Here is a 14,500-nt window from a genome sequence, read left to right on the forward strand (position 1 = left end):
GGCAGGCTCCCAGGTACTCTCTGCTCGGGGCTGATAAGGCTCCTTAGCAGTTTCTCTCCAAACAAATTCCAGTTCAAGACACCTGAGAGCTCCACAGCAGGGCAGCATCCCCAGAGCGCAGCAGGGCAGGGGTTAGGGGAAGCAGTCGGTAGCAGCACCTGCCCCTCGTACGGCAGGAGCGAGAAGTGCCAGCCACGTGCTGCCTCCTTCCCCAGAGGCCAGGTGAGAATGAATTCCCACGTCCCTGCATGATTGGTTCCGTCACTCTTCTACACTTACATGGATTTCCAGTGTCAATGTTTCTAACATCAGCTTTGCCAGCTCTCCTTACACCTTTGTCTGCTAGAGCAAAAACCTGAAATGCAGCTACCTCCTCCTGCTGGGTGACTATATGTAAGTGTGGGAATGGTCCCGCTATTGTGGGGAACTTTCCTGACTTCTGCACTACCCCGGTGAGGTGGGCTAGCGAAAGGATCTGAGTCCCCGCTCCCACTTCCTTTACCCAGAGGCCTCCCTGCCCTTGAGGGCTCCCCTTCCACTCTCCCGTCTGTCTGAGTCCTCGTAACCCCAACAAGGCTGGGCCCAGGATTCCTGGGGGGGCTCGACCCCCAACCCTGCTGTGGTCACCTAGGGCAAGGGCTAGGGTGTCCCCACTCCGGGGTACTCTCTCTGCACTGGGCACCTCCCTGACCCACTGATTATTCCATACAATTTAAAGCAAACACAAGTTATTTAATTAACAATTAATCTAAAGAAAAGAACAAGGAAAAATGGGAAAGGTTAAAGGAAAACACATCACCCCGCTCTGTGGCAGGGAACATCACAAACAGTCTCTCTGGAACATCAGGGCAGGTCACAGTCTGCTCCTTGTAGGTCCCAGGCTCCTTCTCAGGCCCTGGCCGTGCTGCAGAGATGCTGCAGGTTGGACACTTGCAATGGTGGTGGCCACACACCTCTGGGCTTTGAGTGGTGGGACCCTTCTTCCCAGCGTCAGCCCTCCGTAGGGTTAAGGTCCCCCTCACGGTCTGGCCTGCAAGGGCCCTTGTCTGGGGGTGTCTTTCTGTGCTGGGCCCTTTGCCCAGGTCCCCCCTTGGCTGGCCCCACTTGCTCACCACACCTGGCTCCGTGGCTGCAGCTCTGCTCCTAGCACAGGATCTGCTCCCCCTGGGCTGCGTCTCTGGCTCTGTGGCTGCAGCTCTGCTCCCAGCACAGGATCTGCTCCCCCTGGGCTGCGTCTCTGGCTCTGTGGCTGCAGCTCTGCTCCCAGCACAGGATCTGCTCCCCCTGGGCTGCGTCTCTGGCCCGGTTCTGCTCTCCAGCTCAGCTTGGGCCCCTGCTCTCTCCTTAGCTCGGCCCCACTCAGTCTGACCCAGACAATTCCAACTCACACGGAGGACGGGACCCACCCTGGCCTCCTGATTAGCCTGCCCGCCCTGTCAATCAGGCTTACCTGGAGCATTGGCCTCTCGCCATTGTTCCTGGGGACTGTCAGTCTCAGGGTCCTGATTTCCCATTGACCCCTCCCCTTTTAGTGCTGGGAGCTAGCAACCAAAACACCCCCACTGAATGTTAGTAAGGGGGCAACAGTCCCCTTACATATAGACCTTAATGACAGACCTCGGAACTGCTTAGTCAAGCTGACTAGCTGCAGCCCCTCAGGTTGCCTGCTTGAAGGTGTGCTGGCCAGGCCACAAGTCATTTCTGTGCATCTTCCCTGCTCCTTCTCAGCATTTGAACATCATTTGACTAGTGTGAACAAGAGTCTATACTGGGGAGAGCCCAGGGTGAGAGTCACTAGACCCTGGTTATACAGTGCTCTGTCACGGCTCTGAGGTGCAGTTAACTTCACTTGCTGCACAAGGAACCAGTCCCAGAATCTGAACCAATTGTCCATCAGCGAGTATTTGACTCCCTCTGTCCGGGATGGATGAATTGGGATTCTTGGCCCCTGCATTTGTGTTTCAAGCTTCACTCCGGCTCATCCCTTTTCAGCTGCCCCGTGCGCTCATCTCCTGCTCCTCACCCAGGAGCGCCGCCAGCTTTTTTGCCGCCCTAGGCGGCGGAAGGTCCCGCCCCCTAAATGCCACCCCCGACAGAGGCGGCGGAAAGTCTCGCCCCCGAAATACTGCCGACGACCGGGGCGGCCTGTAACAATGCTGGTTCTGGTGGGACCCAACTGAGAGTGCCAATTCAGGACAAATTGCTCAAACAGGGCAGTTACAGCCCAAGGCTGGGGGTTTTCCACCTCTAAGGCAAACCAAACCAGCCAGACAGTGAAGTCTTGGGTCTCACCCCACTGGCTAACCACAAGTCACACAAGCAATTCCCTTAGACACTCCAGTTTCCCAGTATCACCACCAGTGCCACTCGATATGGGGACAAATGGTTATGAAAACCAATACCCCAGTAAAAGGGAAAAAAAGGTTCTCTCAATCCCGAAGGACCAAGCCCCAGACCCAGGTCAATATACAAATTAGATCTTACCCACAAATCAAGCTGTTGCCAATCCTTTAGAATCTAAAGGTTTATTCATAAAAGGAAAAAGATATAGATGAGAGTTAGAATTGGTTAAATGGAATCAATTACATACAGTAATGGCAAAGTTCTTGGTTCAGGCTTGCAGCAGCGATAGAATAAACTGCAGGTTCAAATCAAGTCTCTGGAACATCCCCAGCTGGGGTGGGTCATCAGTCCTTTGTTCAGAGCTTCAGTTTGTAGCAAAGTCCCTCCAGAGGTAAGAAGCAGGATTGAAGACAAAATGGAGATGAGGCATCGGCCCTTTTATAGTCTTTTCCAGGTGTAAGAACACCTCTTTGTTCTTACTGTGGAAAATTACAGCAAAATGGAGTCTGGAGTCACATGGGCATGTTCCTGCATACTTTGCTGAGTTACAAGGCGTAACTGCCTTCTCTCCATGGGTCAGTTGTATAGCTGATGGTCCTTAATGGGCCATCAAGCAGGCCAGGCAGAGCTAACACCAACTTGTCTGGGATGTTTCCCAGAAGCATAGCGTAAGTTTGAAATACAGACAGTACAGAGCCAATATTCATAACTTCAACTACAAAACTGATACACACATATAGACAACATAATCATAACTAATAAACCATAACCTTGTCATAGACACCTCATTTGACCCACTTTATAGAAGATTTGGTGTCACTACCGGACCTTGGTTGCAACCATGTTCTATATGGTCCCAGATTATATAAAAAACATCACACGGCCGAAGATCCGGCTGCCGCAGTCGCCGCCCCCCAAATGTTAGCGCCCTAGGCGACCAACTAGGTTGCCTAATGGGTTGCACCGGCCCTGTCCTCACCTGCCTGCTGGCCCTGACAGCCCCAGTTCTCACCACAGACACACGAAACCCGCCCATCTGAACGGGATTCATCCATGCAATCAGGAACTTCCACCCAAAGAAACTGAAGACAGCTGTGTCGTGTATCTGCTCCTCTATCCCTCACCCCTGTCCCTGGAGCGCTCCAGGATGCAACTGACGGGGTGGCTGGCTATTATGGAGGCATAAACAGTGGTTTATCAGCAATTAATGACTGTTGCAATGTTTTCTCATGTAATAACCATATTTATTAAAAACACAGAGGCCAGGTTTTTGAACCCAAACTCACCACTGCTAATACATGCAGAATTCAGATGTAAAGTCCTCGCTTTGAGTTATCCCCCATTTAAATGCTCAATTACAGTTGCTAGAAATCCAGTGTCATGATTCATTGATCACTAATGCCAAGGGGCAGTGGCAGGGCTGGGAGAAGCAGAGGTAAATGTGGGTCTAAAGTTGTAGTGAGTGACATGGCTTCCAGCGAGGCAGAGTGGAAGCTGGGCTCCAGTTATACACACCAATCACACTCTTCGTGTCATTCGAACGCACCAGCGGGGTCGGCTCTCAGCATTTATTCCAGGGGATTTACCATGTAGAAGCCAACAGGAAGGGAGTGAGCAGAGTGGAGGCATTGCAGGGACTGCACTGATTAGGTGGGGGATGGCGCTCCGTGTCTGATCTAATATTGTCTCCCCTTCTCAGCGGCGCGGGCTCCCAAGGAGGATGGGCTCCTCCTTCCGGACCCAGCACACGTCTGTTGGCTTAAGCAGGATGAGGGAAGACTTGCAATCCCCACTCTTACAGAACCCTGCCCAGTAGATGTAGCCTTTCCCATTGAGCAGGATGTTCTGACACTTGTCGTACCACTAGCCTCCATAGCTACTTGCGCAATTCCCACTGGTCTGGTCCTGATCCTTGTCAGTCGTGTTGAACTTCATGTTGTCGTGTATGCCCTCCAGGCCGGAGTGGTAGGTGGTGAGATAGTCCTCGCCGTCCCCAGAGTACCTGCCCAGCCTCAGCGGGTACCCGCTCGGCTCATCCTCGACACTGAAGATGTCGTACTCTGCGTAGCGGGTGTTGTTGGATTTGTCCTCCACCACAAAGCGGACCTTGTAGGTGTTCTGCCGCGTGAGCAGGGACAGGTACTCGTTGCCCGGCCAGTAATCCTGCTGCACGTTCCCAAAACCGTACTTGTAGGTGCTCCAGGGCTCCTTCCAGGTGATCTCTGTGTTGTAAGAATTTCTTTGGACAACAGTCCAGCCTTTGCCTTCGGTGTCCATGTCACACCACACCACTCGAGGGGGAGAGCCTGCCGTCTGGATGACATGGACCCCGCTGGGGCTGTCCCTGGGAATGTTGCTGCAGTCTTTGGGGAACCCTGAAATGCCACGAACATCAGGTTAAGGGGGCAGGTGGGGGTGGGGGAGTGAGCGCTAGCTAGCTCGATCAAATCAGCCTGGGGTAACTGGAGGCTGGGTTTTAGAGGCAGGTCCTGTGTATTTCACAATACTACAGCCACAGAATCCGCCCCGGCCATTCCTGGCCACAGAATCCCGCTCCAGATCTTATACTTTCATTTTACCAAAAAAATAAAATAAGAATCGTTTCTTGCTCTGCTGGTTTTGAAGAAACCTTGAGGAGATTAATCAAGTGTAAACCAAGGCTCTGTATCCTTCCTGAGTCCGTACTGCTGAAGAAATCGTTTGGGGAGGGTGGGGGAGACGCTGCCAGATCCATCTCAGCGAATGTTAATTATGAAACTCATCGGTGACAATTTAAATGGGAGTTTTCAAAGAGCCTAAGGGAGTTTGACACCCGACTGTGATTGGAATTCAGTGGGATTTAGGCACCCAACTCCCTGTGGCGCCTTTGAAAATTCCAGACATCCTATTGAGGGGCTTGTCTTTGGGGCGGAAATTGTCCCGAACTATCCTGGTAGAATGAGAGCACTGTGGTTATACTGCCCCTCCCCTCCCCAGGGTCCTCCCTCGAGCCTGAGCCCCCCAGCTCCCCTACCCCCCAGACAATCCCCCTGTGTGCCCCTCCCCCATAGCTGAGCCGAGGGGGAGGAGCTGCTGAGCACTGCGGGGGCAGGGGCTCAGGGCCACCTCTGGAGCTGGTTCGGCCCCTGGCCTGCCTGGGCAAGCCCCTGAGCAGCCCCCAGAGCCGCTGGAGGTGTGGGGAGAAGGGAATGAAAACCCCTGACAAGGAGGAACTGGCTCTCCCTGCTACCTGGACTCTGGGCGCAAGGCTTCTAGGCATGAGCGAGAGAGCGCCATCATGGACAGCACAGACAGAAACACGAGAGAGCTGGACTGGAACCCTGCAGGGGACAGAAACCGCTGGACATGAGACCAGGAGAGAGTTTCACAAGTGCCTAAATCCCACTAGAAGTCACTGGGATTTAGGCACTTAAGTGACTTAGCCACTCTTGAAAATGTTACCCTTAGACGCTAAGGCCAGAGTTTTCAGAGGGCTCAACTACTGGGCCAGATTTTCAGAAGAGCTCAGCTCCCAGGTAGGCACCGCAGGACATGGCTGGATATTCAAAGGGGGTCAGCATGGGGGGGGTGGGCCCAAGTCTCTGGAGACGGGGTGAAGCCCACCATTCACCTCTCCCCTGGCCCGGCCACTGTCTCCGTCTCTGCAGCCGGCCTGATTAGCACACAGCTGGGACCCAGCTGCATGGTAAAAACCATTCAAAGATTGCGGCTCCGATTGCCTGGCTCCCGGGTCCCAGGCGGGTCAGGGCCGGCTGGAGCGCTCCCTGTGGTGGGGAAGGAGCTGTCTCCTCTCTCCCCCCGCTGCACCGCTGCAAGGGGAGTGCTGCTCGGAGCAACACCCTCTGTCCCAGCTCCCGCCGTCCACAGTCACTACCACCAGCCGGAGGGCAGTGCCCGCTCACCCACACAGAGACAGCAGCTGGGCAGCCTCCGGCAGGGCTCTGCCCCCCTCAGATGAGCGCGAGGTGAGAGGGGCCCAGGGCACAGAGCTGCTGTGTGCCCCACACCAGGCATGCTGCCCCCTGCACTGCAGCCCAGCAGCCCAGAGGGGGACACGCTGCTGACACTGCAGCTGTTCTGTGGGCCCAGCTCAGGCCAGGCTTAAAGTGGGCAGAGTCGCCAGGGGCCACAGTCCTGGCCAAAAAGAGTTCAAAATGGAGCTGGGTCGCTGAGGGGTGCACTGTAAGCGCCGCCCTAGCAAGGGCATGGCCATTTATTTCAGCCGGGATTAACATAGGCACCCCTCCCCCTCCCCACACATGCTTTCCCAGGCCACCTTCGGCACTCAGCGCAGGGATTCACAATGACCTTGCCGGGATCAGCAGCCCAGAGCAATCCAGACTCTTGGACAGAAACCGGCTCATTCACCCCCCCCTGCCCCCCAGCTATATCTATCACGGCCCTGGTATTACATCTTGTGTAGCTACAGCCCACATAACGCAGAGCACGGCATATGCAGCCCCCAATGGTAAATAGGTTGAGAACCCTACAGCAGAGGCTCACGTGTGAAGCTCCAGAGGTCCCAAGTTTGATTATAGCTGCTGCTGGCCCATGACAGTTGCAAAATGGCAGCTTTTTGTGGGGTGGGGTGAGGCGGGCCGGGCAGGGTGTGTGTGTGTGTGTGTGTCAAAGTGCATTCTGTCAGCCATCATTGTATTCATGTGGTGTTGCAAAGTTAGAAAGTCCACAACTAACCCCACAAGTGACCTATACTGTTAGTCTTAAAGGTGCCACAGGACCCTCTGTTACTTTTTACAGATTCAGACTAACACGGCTACCCCTCTGATACTTCCCACAAGTGACCGTGATACAAATGTGTAAACGACACACCGAAACACACTGCTGCAATGGAAACACTTTGCCCAGACATGCAGGGCCAGCTTTAGCAAGAGCGGGGCCCGAGCCACGCCACGGGGGGGGACGGGGGGAGACCCGAGCCGCGCCGCGAGGGGGGGACGGGGAGAGACCCGAGCCGCGCCAGGCCGCGCCGCGAGGGGGGGACGGGGGGAGACCCGCGCCGCGCCGCGGGGGGGGATGGGAGTTGGGGGCGGGGCGGACAGCTGCAGCGCGGGGCCCTCTTGGCGCTAAAGCCGGCCCTGCAGACATGATCCACAGACAGATTTCATTGGAAACACCTTCTTTTTGGAGCTGCCTGGACCCCAAATTCTTCAGACAATGTCACAGCCCAAGTAACTGTGACACGCTGCCAGCAATCTCAGGTATCCTTGTGAGAGGGAGGAGAGAGGCGTAACCCCATGGCAGGCAAAGGGTTAAAGCTTTAAAGGAGAAGGATTTCAGTGAGTCTGACAAGCCAGAACTACAATCTTTGGAACTGAAGTGAAATAACAATCTGGAGTCACTCATCCTTGAAAACACACCTCCCCTTCTCCTGACGCCCCAGAAGAGCGGGGACGCTGCCAGCTAGCAGCCGTTCACACACTCTAATAGTCTAAAACACAGAGGGCCTGAGTTCGACTTGTGACCTTGGAAAACTCATTACACTGCACCATACCTCAGTTTCCCCATTTTTAAAACATGGTTTATGCTAGTTCCTTTGTGTTCTAAAGTACTTTGGCCCCAATGCCTAAAGGTACCTGGGGCAGGGAGGGAGGATTCCTGCCTAGGGTCCAGCAGAGCGCTGGGCAGAGGATCCCCGCCAGGCTCCTGGTACCCCATGGCCCCGGGGGCACTCTTTACCAACCAGGAGGCATTGCCAGACTCCTAGCTAGCCAGGCTCATGCTGCAGCATGCACTTGCTGGGGGAAATGCTGCTCCGTTTCAAAGGAAAAGCAGCATGTACCTCACTGCCCCCCCATCCCTTGTGCCTCGGCCAGGCAGGGTCGGGAAAGCAGAGGATGCACCAGGGCTCCCCTCCCTCTTGTGCACCTGCCCGGGCTGAGGGGCGGCACTGAGAGGAGTGCAGGCTGCCCCTCTCTATGCGGTAGTTACAGCGTCTGTCTGGGCACGTTCCTTCCTGTGCCCGGGCACTCAGGGCACATGGTGTCCCACAGGGGCCACATAGCATACCCTGCCACTGCACCTCCCCCACGTGCCCACACCGCCTGGGGCTCTGGTGCCCACCACCAGGCTCTGGACCTACATCTCCAGGCTGTGTGAAATACTGGGCATTTCAATAAATCTCACCCATCCCGAGGCTGCAGGTGAGCGGACGAGTTAGCACCCTGAAGCGTCCCCCACTTCCACATCAGAAACCAGAGCCGGGGCTCCATGCCTTTATGGGGAAAGCGCCACTCTACACCCAGCTTATCTTGCTTTTTCAACCGTTGGCCTCAAGCCTGGCCTGTGGGCAGGGAGGGAGCCCCTCCGGAACGTCTGCCCATCCTTTATTTACCGCAGATACCAGATTTCTTGGGCTCCCTCCCTCCTCGCCGAGAACGCCAACGTTTCTGAAGCGGGGCAGGTGTGAGCCAGGGATTTAATTTCTCAGTGGGACTCTGCGGCATTATCGTATCATCGGCCTTCCAGATGAAGGACGTACTAAATGGAGAGGATCAAGCCAGAGGAGATGGCAGGAACGGGGGTTGTGCAGAACGGGATGGGGGTGTAACGCTTGTGCCAGGTGGTATTGGCAGTGACAAGGACGAGAATCAGGATCTCGGGGTTCCTCTTAGCATTGCAAAGCAGAACCAGCTGGAGCGCCCCTCCCAGAAATCTGGGAAACTGACCTGCACGCCCCTAACAGGCAGCTTTTCCCCCGTCGCGAGCACTGAGTCTGAGTCTAACACACGAGAACTTTTATTTAGAGGAGAAAGAAACGCAGCATGAACTGGGGAAACCACCACAAGAGTGACTCAGCAGTATGTGAACTGTGAGTGAAATGCCCGCTCTACAATCCATTGGGCAGCAGCCCCTTGCCTCAGTTTCCCAGCTTGGGATGAGAGAGTCCAATAGACGAATGTCCCTTTGGCACACCCCTCCCATTTTCCCTCTGCTGTCCCCTTACCCGGTTTACGGGCCCAGCTCAGCAGAGTTTGAGAGTTCAGGGGGCGTTCGGGGGGGGGGGTTCGCCCCCTGCCGCAGGGAGAGAAGGGGTGGGCCAGGGATGCCTCTGCCTCTGCTCTGCACCGCTGCTGCTCCATGCTGCCGTCTCTGCCTGGAGCTGCGATGCCATGCTGTGAGGGGCCTCCAGCCCGGAGTGAGTCCAGCTCTTAGTGACTTCCCTGGCTAGGGGGAACCTCGCTGCTGCTCCCCCCTGTACTGTCTTTCACCACAGCACCGGCTCTATGGTTCCCAGGCAAACTCGCTTCACAGTGTTTTCAGCTCTAGGGATCACTGAGAAGAAACCAGGACTTCCAGCTGAGTCCAGTCAGCTCTGTCTTTAAGCACTGGGCAGACCCAACGTTTTGTAGGCGCCTTTCACCAAACCCACACACCCGGTGGGAACCCCTCTCCCCACCCCCCTCGGACTTTCAGTTCCATTTGGTATCACTAACCCCTGCTTAGCACGTGGGGTTACAGAGACTGAACCCCCGCTCCCGCCATTGTCCCGACAGGTCACTGCCGGGTGAGGAGATACCTGAGTGGGATGGGCTGGAGCAAGACTGCGCTGCTGCTGCATCTGTCCCACAGGGAAGAGGATCAAACTGGATTCATTCAGCGACTGTCAAGGCAGCTGCTCTCTGTGTCCCAGCTCTCTGGCTGGGATACAGGGGGCAGGAACTGGTGCATTAGAGGGAACAGCTCCACGTCCGTATAGTTCTGGAAAAGAGCACCCAGGCGATTCACCCACATGCACGCTTCTCAACCCTGCAACCTGCCAGCACCTGGCACACGCCATCGAAATGTGCAACAAAGGACACGAGATGGGACCTGTTTATTTTGTTGCACGTGGCACCAGTTTGCTTAGTGTGATGTGCTCCAGTCTGCTCATTTGGGGACCAGGTTTTGGGATGAGGGGGAGTTTGTGCTGTCACACAAACAACGAATGAATCTCCCACATGCAATTCATGCTGCCTCCTCCCCCTTGCCCGCACACCCCGAATGCCAGCTGCAGCCGGCCCCATAAGTCTGGCTGCCCCAACAAACTGGTAAAGCAGCTTCCAGTGGATTCTGGCTGATTCATAGAATCATAGAATATCAGGGTTGGAAGGGACCTCAAGAGGTCATTTAGTCCAACCCCCTGCTCAAAGCAGGACCAATTCCCAACTAAATCATCCCAGCCAAGGCTTTGTCAAGCCGGGCCTTAAAAACCTCCAAGGAAGGAGACTCCACCACCTCCCTAGGTAACGTATTCCTGTGTTTCACCACCCTCCTAGTGAAATAGTTTTTTCCTAATATCCAACCTGGACCTCCCCCACTGCAACTTGAGACCATTGCTCCTTGTTCTGTCATCTGCCACCACTGAGAACAGCCGAGCTCCATCCTCTTTGAAACCTTCCTTCAGGTAGTTGAAGGCTGCTATCAAATCCCCCCTCATTCTTCTCTTCTGGAGACTAAACAATCCCAGTTCCCTCAGCCTCTCCTCATAAGTCATGTGCTCCAGACCCCTAATCATTTTTGTTGCACTCCGTTGGACTCTTTCCAATTTTTCCACATCCTTCTTGTAGTGTGGGGCCCGAAACTGGACACAGTACTCCAGATGAGGCCTCACCAATGTCGAATAAAGGGGAACGATCACGTTCCTCGATCTGCTGGCAATGCCCCTACTTATACAGCCCAAAATGCCGTTAGCCTTCTTGGCAACAAGAGCACACTGTTGACTCATATCCAGCTTCTCGTCCACTGTGACCCCTAGGTCCTTTTCAGCAGAACTGCTACCTAGCCTTTCGGTCCCTAGTCTGTAGCAGTGCATGGGATTCTTCCGTCCTAAGTGCAGGACTCTGCACTTGTCCTTGTTGAACCTCATCAGGTTTTTTTTGGCCCAATCCTCTAATTTGTCTAGGTCCCTCTGTATCCGATCCCTACCCTCTAGTGTATCTACCACGCCTCCTAGTTTAGTGTTATCCGCAAACTTGCTGAGAGTGCAGTCCACACCATCCTCCAGATCATTAATAAAGATATTAAACAAAACCGGCCCCAGGACCAACCCTTGGGGCACTCCGCTTGAAACCGGCTGCCAACTAAACATGGAGCCATTGATCACTACCCATTGAGCCCGACGATCTAGCCAGCTTTCTATCCACCTTACAGTCCATTCATCCAGCCCATACTTCTTTAACTTGGCGGCAAGAATACTGTGGGAGACTGTATCAAAAGCTTTGCTAAAGTCAAGGAATAACACATCCACTGCTTTCCCCTCATCCACAGAGCCAGTTATCTCATCATAGAAGGCAATTAGGTTAGTCAGGCACGACTTCCCCTTCGTGAATCCATGCTGACCATTCCTGATCACTTTCCTGGCTATGCATCTGTGACGAACTGGGACTGTTCTTACTGTGGTCTTTGAATGCTGACAGGGGAGTGTGGCTAGGATAGTCTGCACTGGGGGATGGGAGATTGACCGGAGAATACCTGAGCATGTAACATGAGAACCCAGGAAGGGGTTAGAGGCCAGGTGACACCTTTGCCCAGGAAACTGAACAAAGGCTGTGGGAGGGGTCGCTGAAGGGAGAGTTTCAGGAGCTGGCTGGTGGAATGGCTGGGAGGCAGACAGGGCTCTGACCTCCCAAGGGGGCTGGGGTGCCCGAGGACCCCAAGATGGACCTAACTGAGGGGGTCCTGTTTTCTGTGCCTGCGGGACCTGTCTTGAACTGTGTCCCTGTCGTCTAAATAAACCTTCTGCTTTACTGGCTGGCTGAGAGTCATGGTGAATCGCAGGAAGCCGGGGGTGCAGGACCCTGAGTCCCCCCACACTCCGTGACAGGATCACCCCCATCAGCTGGGCGTGCTGGGCCGACCCCATGCACAACAGGGGCAGCAGCACGGCCACCCTCGCGCTCTGATTGTGACTTGGGATTGTGGGGGCTTCTCACCTGTCCCATGGAAACGTGGCCAAAGGCGCCAATTGTCCCTTCATCAAAATGGCGCCATCTCCCACTGCTGCCAGCAGGGCTGAGGCCTGCGCGAGGGCCGCCCCGTCCCCACGCTCTGTCTGCATGTGGCAGGCAGGCTGCCCTCCTGACGCTGGCTGCCACCTCCCGCTGGGCTCCAGGAGGCTGAAGCCGAGCCCACAGGCAGACTGGCTGAGGCCATGGTTCAGGGCCTGGACAGCGCATGGGGACTGTGAGGGGATGTGGGGGGAAGGCTGAGCGGGTTGCAGGGGGATGTGGGGGGCAGGGATAGGGGGCAGGCTGAGGGGGACAGAGGGATATGGGCATGAGGGAGACAGAGTGTGCAGGGGGAACGCTGACAGGGGTAGTGGGTGTGGGGGGCAGGGAGAAGGCTGAGGGGGCCGGGGAGTGTGGGGGGCAGGGAGAAGGCTGAGGGGGGCATGGGGATGGGGCAGAGGGGAGGCTGAGGGAGTTGGAGGTGATCATGTGGGATATAAGAGCAGCTGAGGGAGGTGCAGGGGCATGTGGGGGCAGGGGGCAGAAGAATGTGGGGGAAGTTTGAGGGGACTGGGATGTGTGGAGCTGAGGGAGGCAGGAGGGAGGCTCAGGGAGATGTGGGGGGCAGGGGAGAGGCTAGGGTTTGTGCGCAGAGGACAGTGCTGGGGCTGGCAGATGGGGGGATCGTGGCAGCTCTCCCAGCCAGGGAGGTGGGGTGGCCTTCCTCTCCCAGCAGCCGGGGCTGGGCTGTGCTGCAACGTTCCCAACTCTCAGGCAGGGCTGGCTCTAATTTTTTTGCCGCCCCAAGCAAAAAAAAAAGAGTGCCGCCCTCCATAGCGCCGCCATAACACATGCCCTCAGCACCGCAACGCCACCCCACCCCACCTCCGCGGAGCGCTGCATAGCCGAACACCCCCCCCCCCCGCAGAGCGCTGCTGAACACACCCCACCCCCGCGGAGCGCCACACCGCCGAACCCCTCAGCCCCCCACGGAGCGCCACGCATCCAAACACCCCCCCCCGTGGAGCGCCGCCGAACACCCCCGCCCCCTGCAGAGCGCTGCCGAACACACCCCACCCCCGCGGAGCACCACACCGCCAAACCCCTCAGCCCCACGAGGAGCGCCACGCATCCAAACACCCCCCTCCCGCAGAGCGCCGCGTAGCCGAACACCCCACCCCCGCGGAGCGCCGCCAAATGCCGTACCCTCGAACCCCCCCACCAAGCGCCACCGAACACACCCCCGCAGAGCGCCGCGCCATGCTGCTGAACCCTCCCACCGCCACACATATCTCCCGCCAAGCGCCGCGCCGCCAAACACCCCACCACCGAGCCGCGCTGCCAAACAGCGCCCCCGCCCCCGTGGAGCGCCCCACCATGCCGCCACCCCCCCCCGCTTGGAGCACTGCTGCCGAATCCCACCCCCCCAGTGCCCCCTACACGCCCAGCCGACAAAACAAAAACAACCCACCCCACCCCAAGCGACCAAACTCCCCCTCCCCAAAAAAAAACCCACCACCCCAAGATTGGCCGCCCCTTACCAGGTGCCACCCCAAGCACGTGCTTGGTCGGCTGGTGCCTGGAGCCGGCCCTGCTTTCAGGGGCTGAGTGCGAGTCCCGGGCTTTGGGCACCAACAGGAGGAGCTGCCGTGATAGTGGGAGAAGCTCCTTTGACGCCGTGATGTTCAGGGCTGGGCCTGCGGGCAGAGCTCTGTGCGAGAGCCCCAAGGCTGAGGGCACAGACCTGCCCTGCTCTCCCCGTGTGTCTGACCCCATAGCAGAGAGGGTGCCAGGGCAGGGCACGGGGGACCTCAGCAGAGGAGAGGGCAGCGGGAGGCAGAGGAGTGTTGCTGCTGGGTGCAGACAGTACCAGGCAGTGGCTGGCAGTTCCCCTGCCTTACGGGGAGGAGAGGGGAAGTGGAGTCTCCATTGGAGCAGCCAGCAGGAGCCGGGCATTACAGGCTGACTTTTCTACCTGGGATGATCACACCCATTGGCCGGGGAGTCAAAAGCCGGATGTAAAAACATGCTCTGATTTGTTTTCTTTTTAGAAGAAGGAACCCACCAGCCTCACTGTTCCTTCTCCCCCCTCTGGTGAATACTGGGTCAGCCGCACGGACAAGCCAGTCTGGTGCCTTGCTTCAGGGCTCAGTTTCTTCTTCAGCTGAGGAGAAAGGAACCATGGAACAGCAACGTAACGTCACAGTCCC

General features: G+C 56.5%; 1 protein-coding gene across 1 annotated transcript; it reads right to left on the reverse strand.

The window, feature by feature from the left end:
* Positions 1 to 2,490: 2,490 nt before the first annotated feature.
* On the reverse strand, positions 2,491 to 13,964 carry LOC128825272 (fibrinogen-like protein 1-like protein). The gene is made up of 2 exons (XM_054007615.1): positions 13,832 to 13,964; positions 2,491 to 4,718 (listed from the first exon to the last, which is right to left on the reverse strand). The coding sequence occupies exon 2, from the start codon at positions 4,618 to 4,620 to the stop codon at positions 4,207 to 4,209; it is 414 nt and encodes a 137-aa protein (XP_053863590.1). The 5' UTR covers positions 4,621 to 4,718; positions 13,832 to 13,964; the 3' UTR covers positions 2,491 to 4,206.
* Positions 13,965 to 14,500: the final 536 nt, after the last annotated feature.

Source organism: Malaclemys terrapin, chromosome 17 (assembly GCF_027887155.1).
Source record: "Malaclemys terrapin pileata isolate rMalTer1 chromosome 17, rMalTer1.hap1, whole genome shotgun sequence".
Lineage (NCBI taxonomy): Eukaryota > Metazoa > Chordata > Testudines > Emydidae > Malaclemys > Malaclemys terrapin.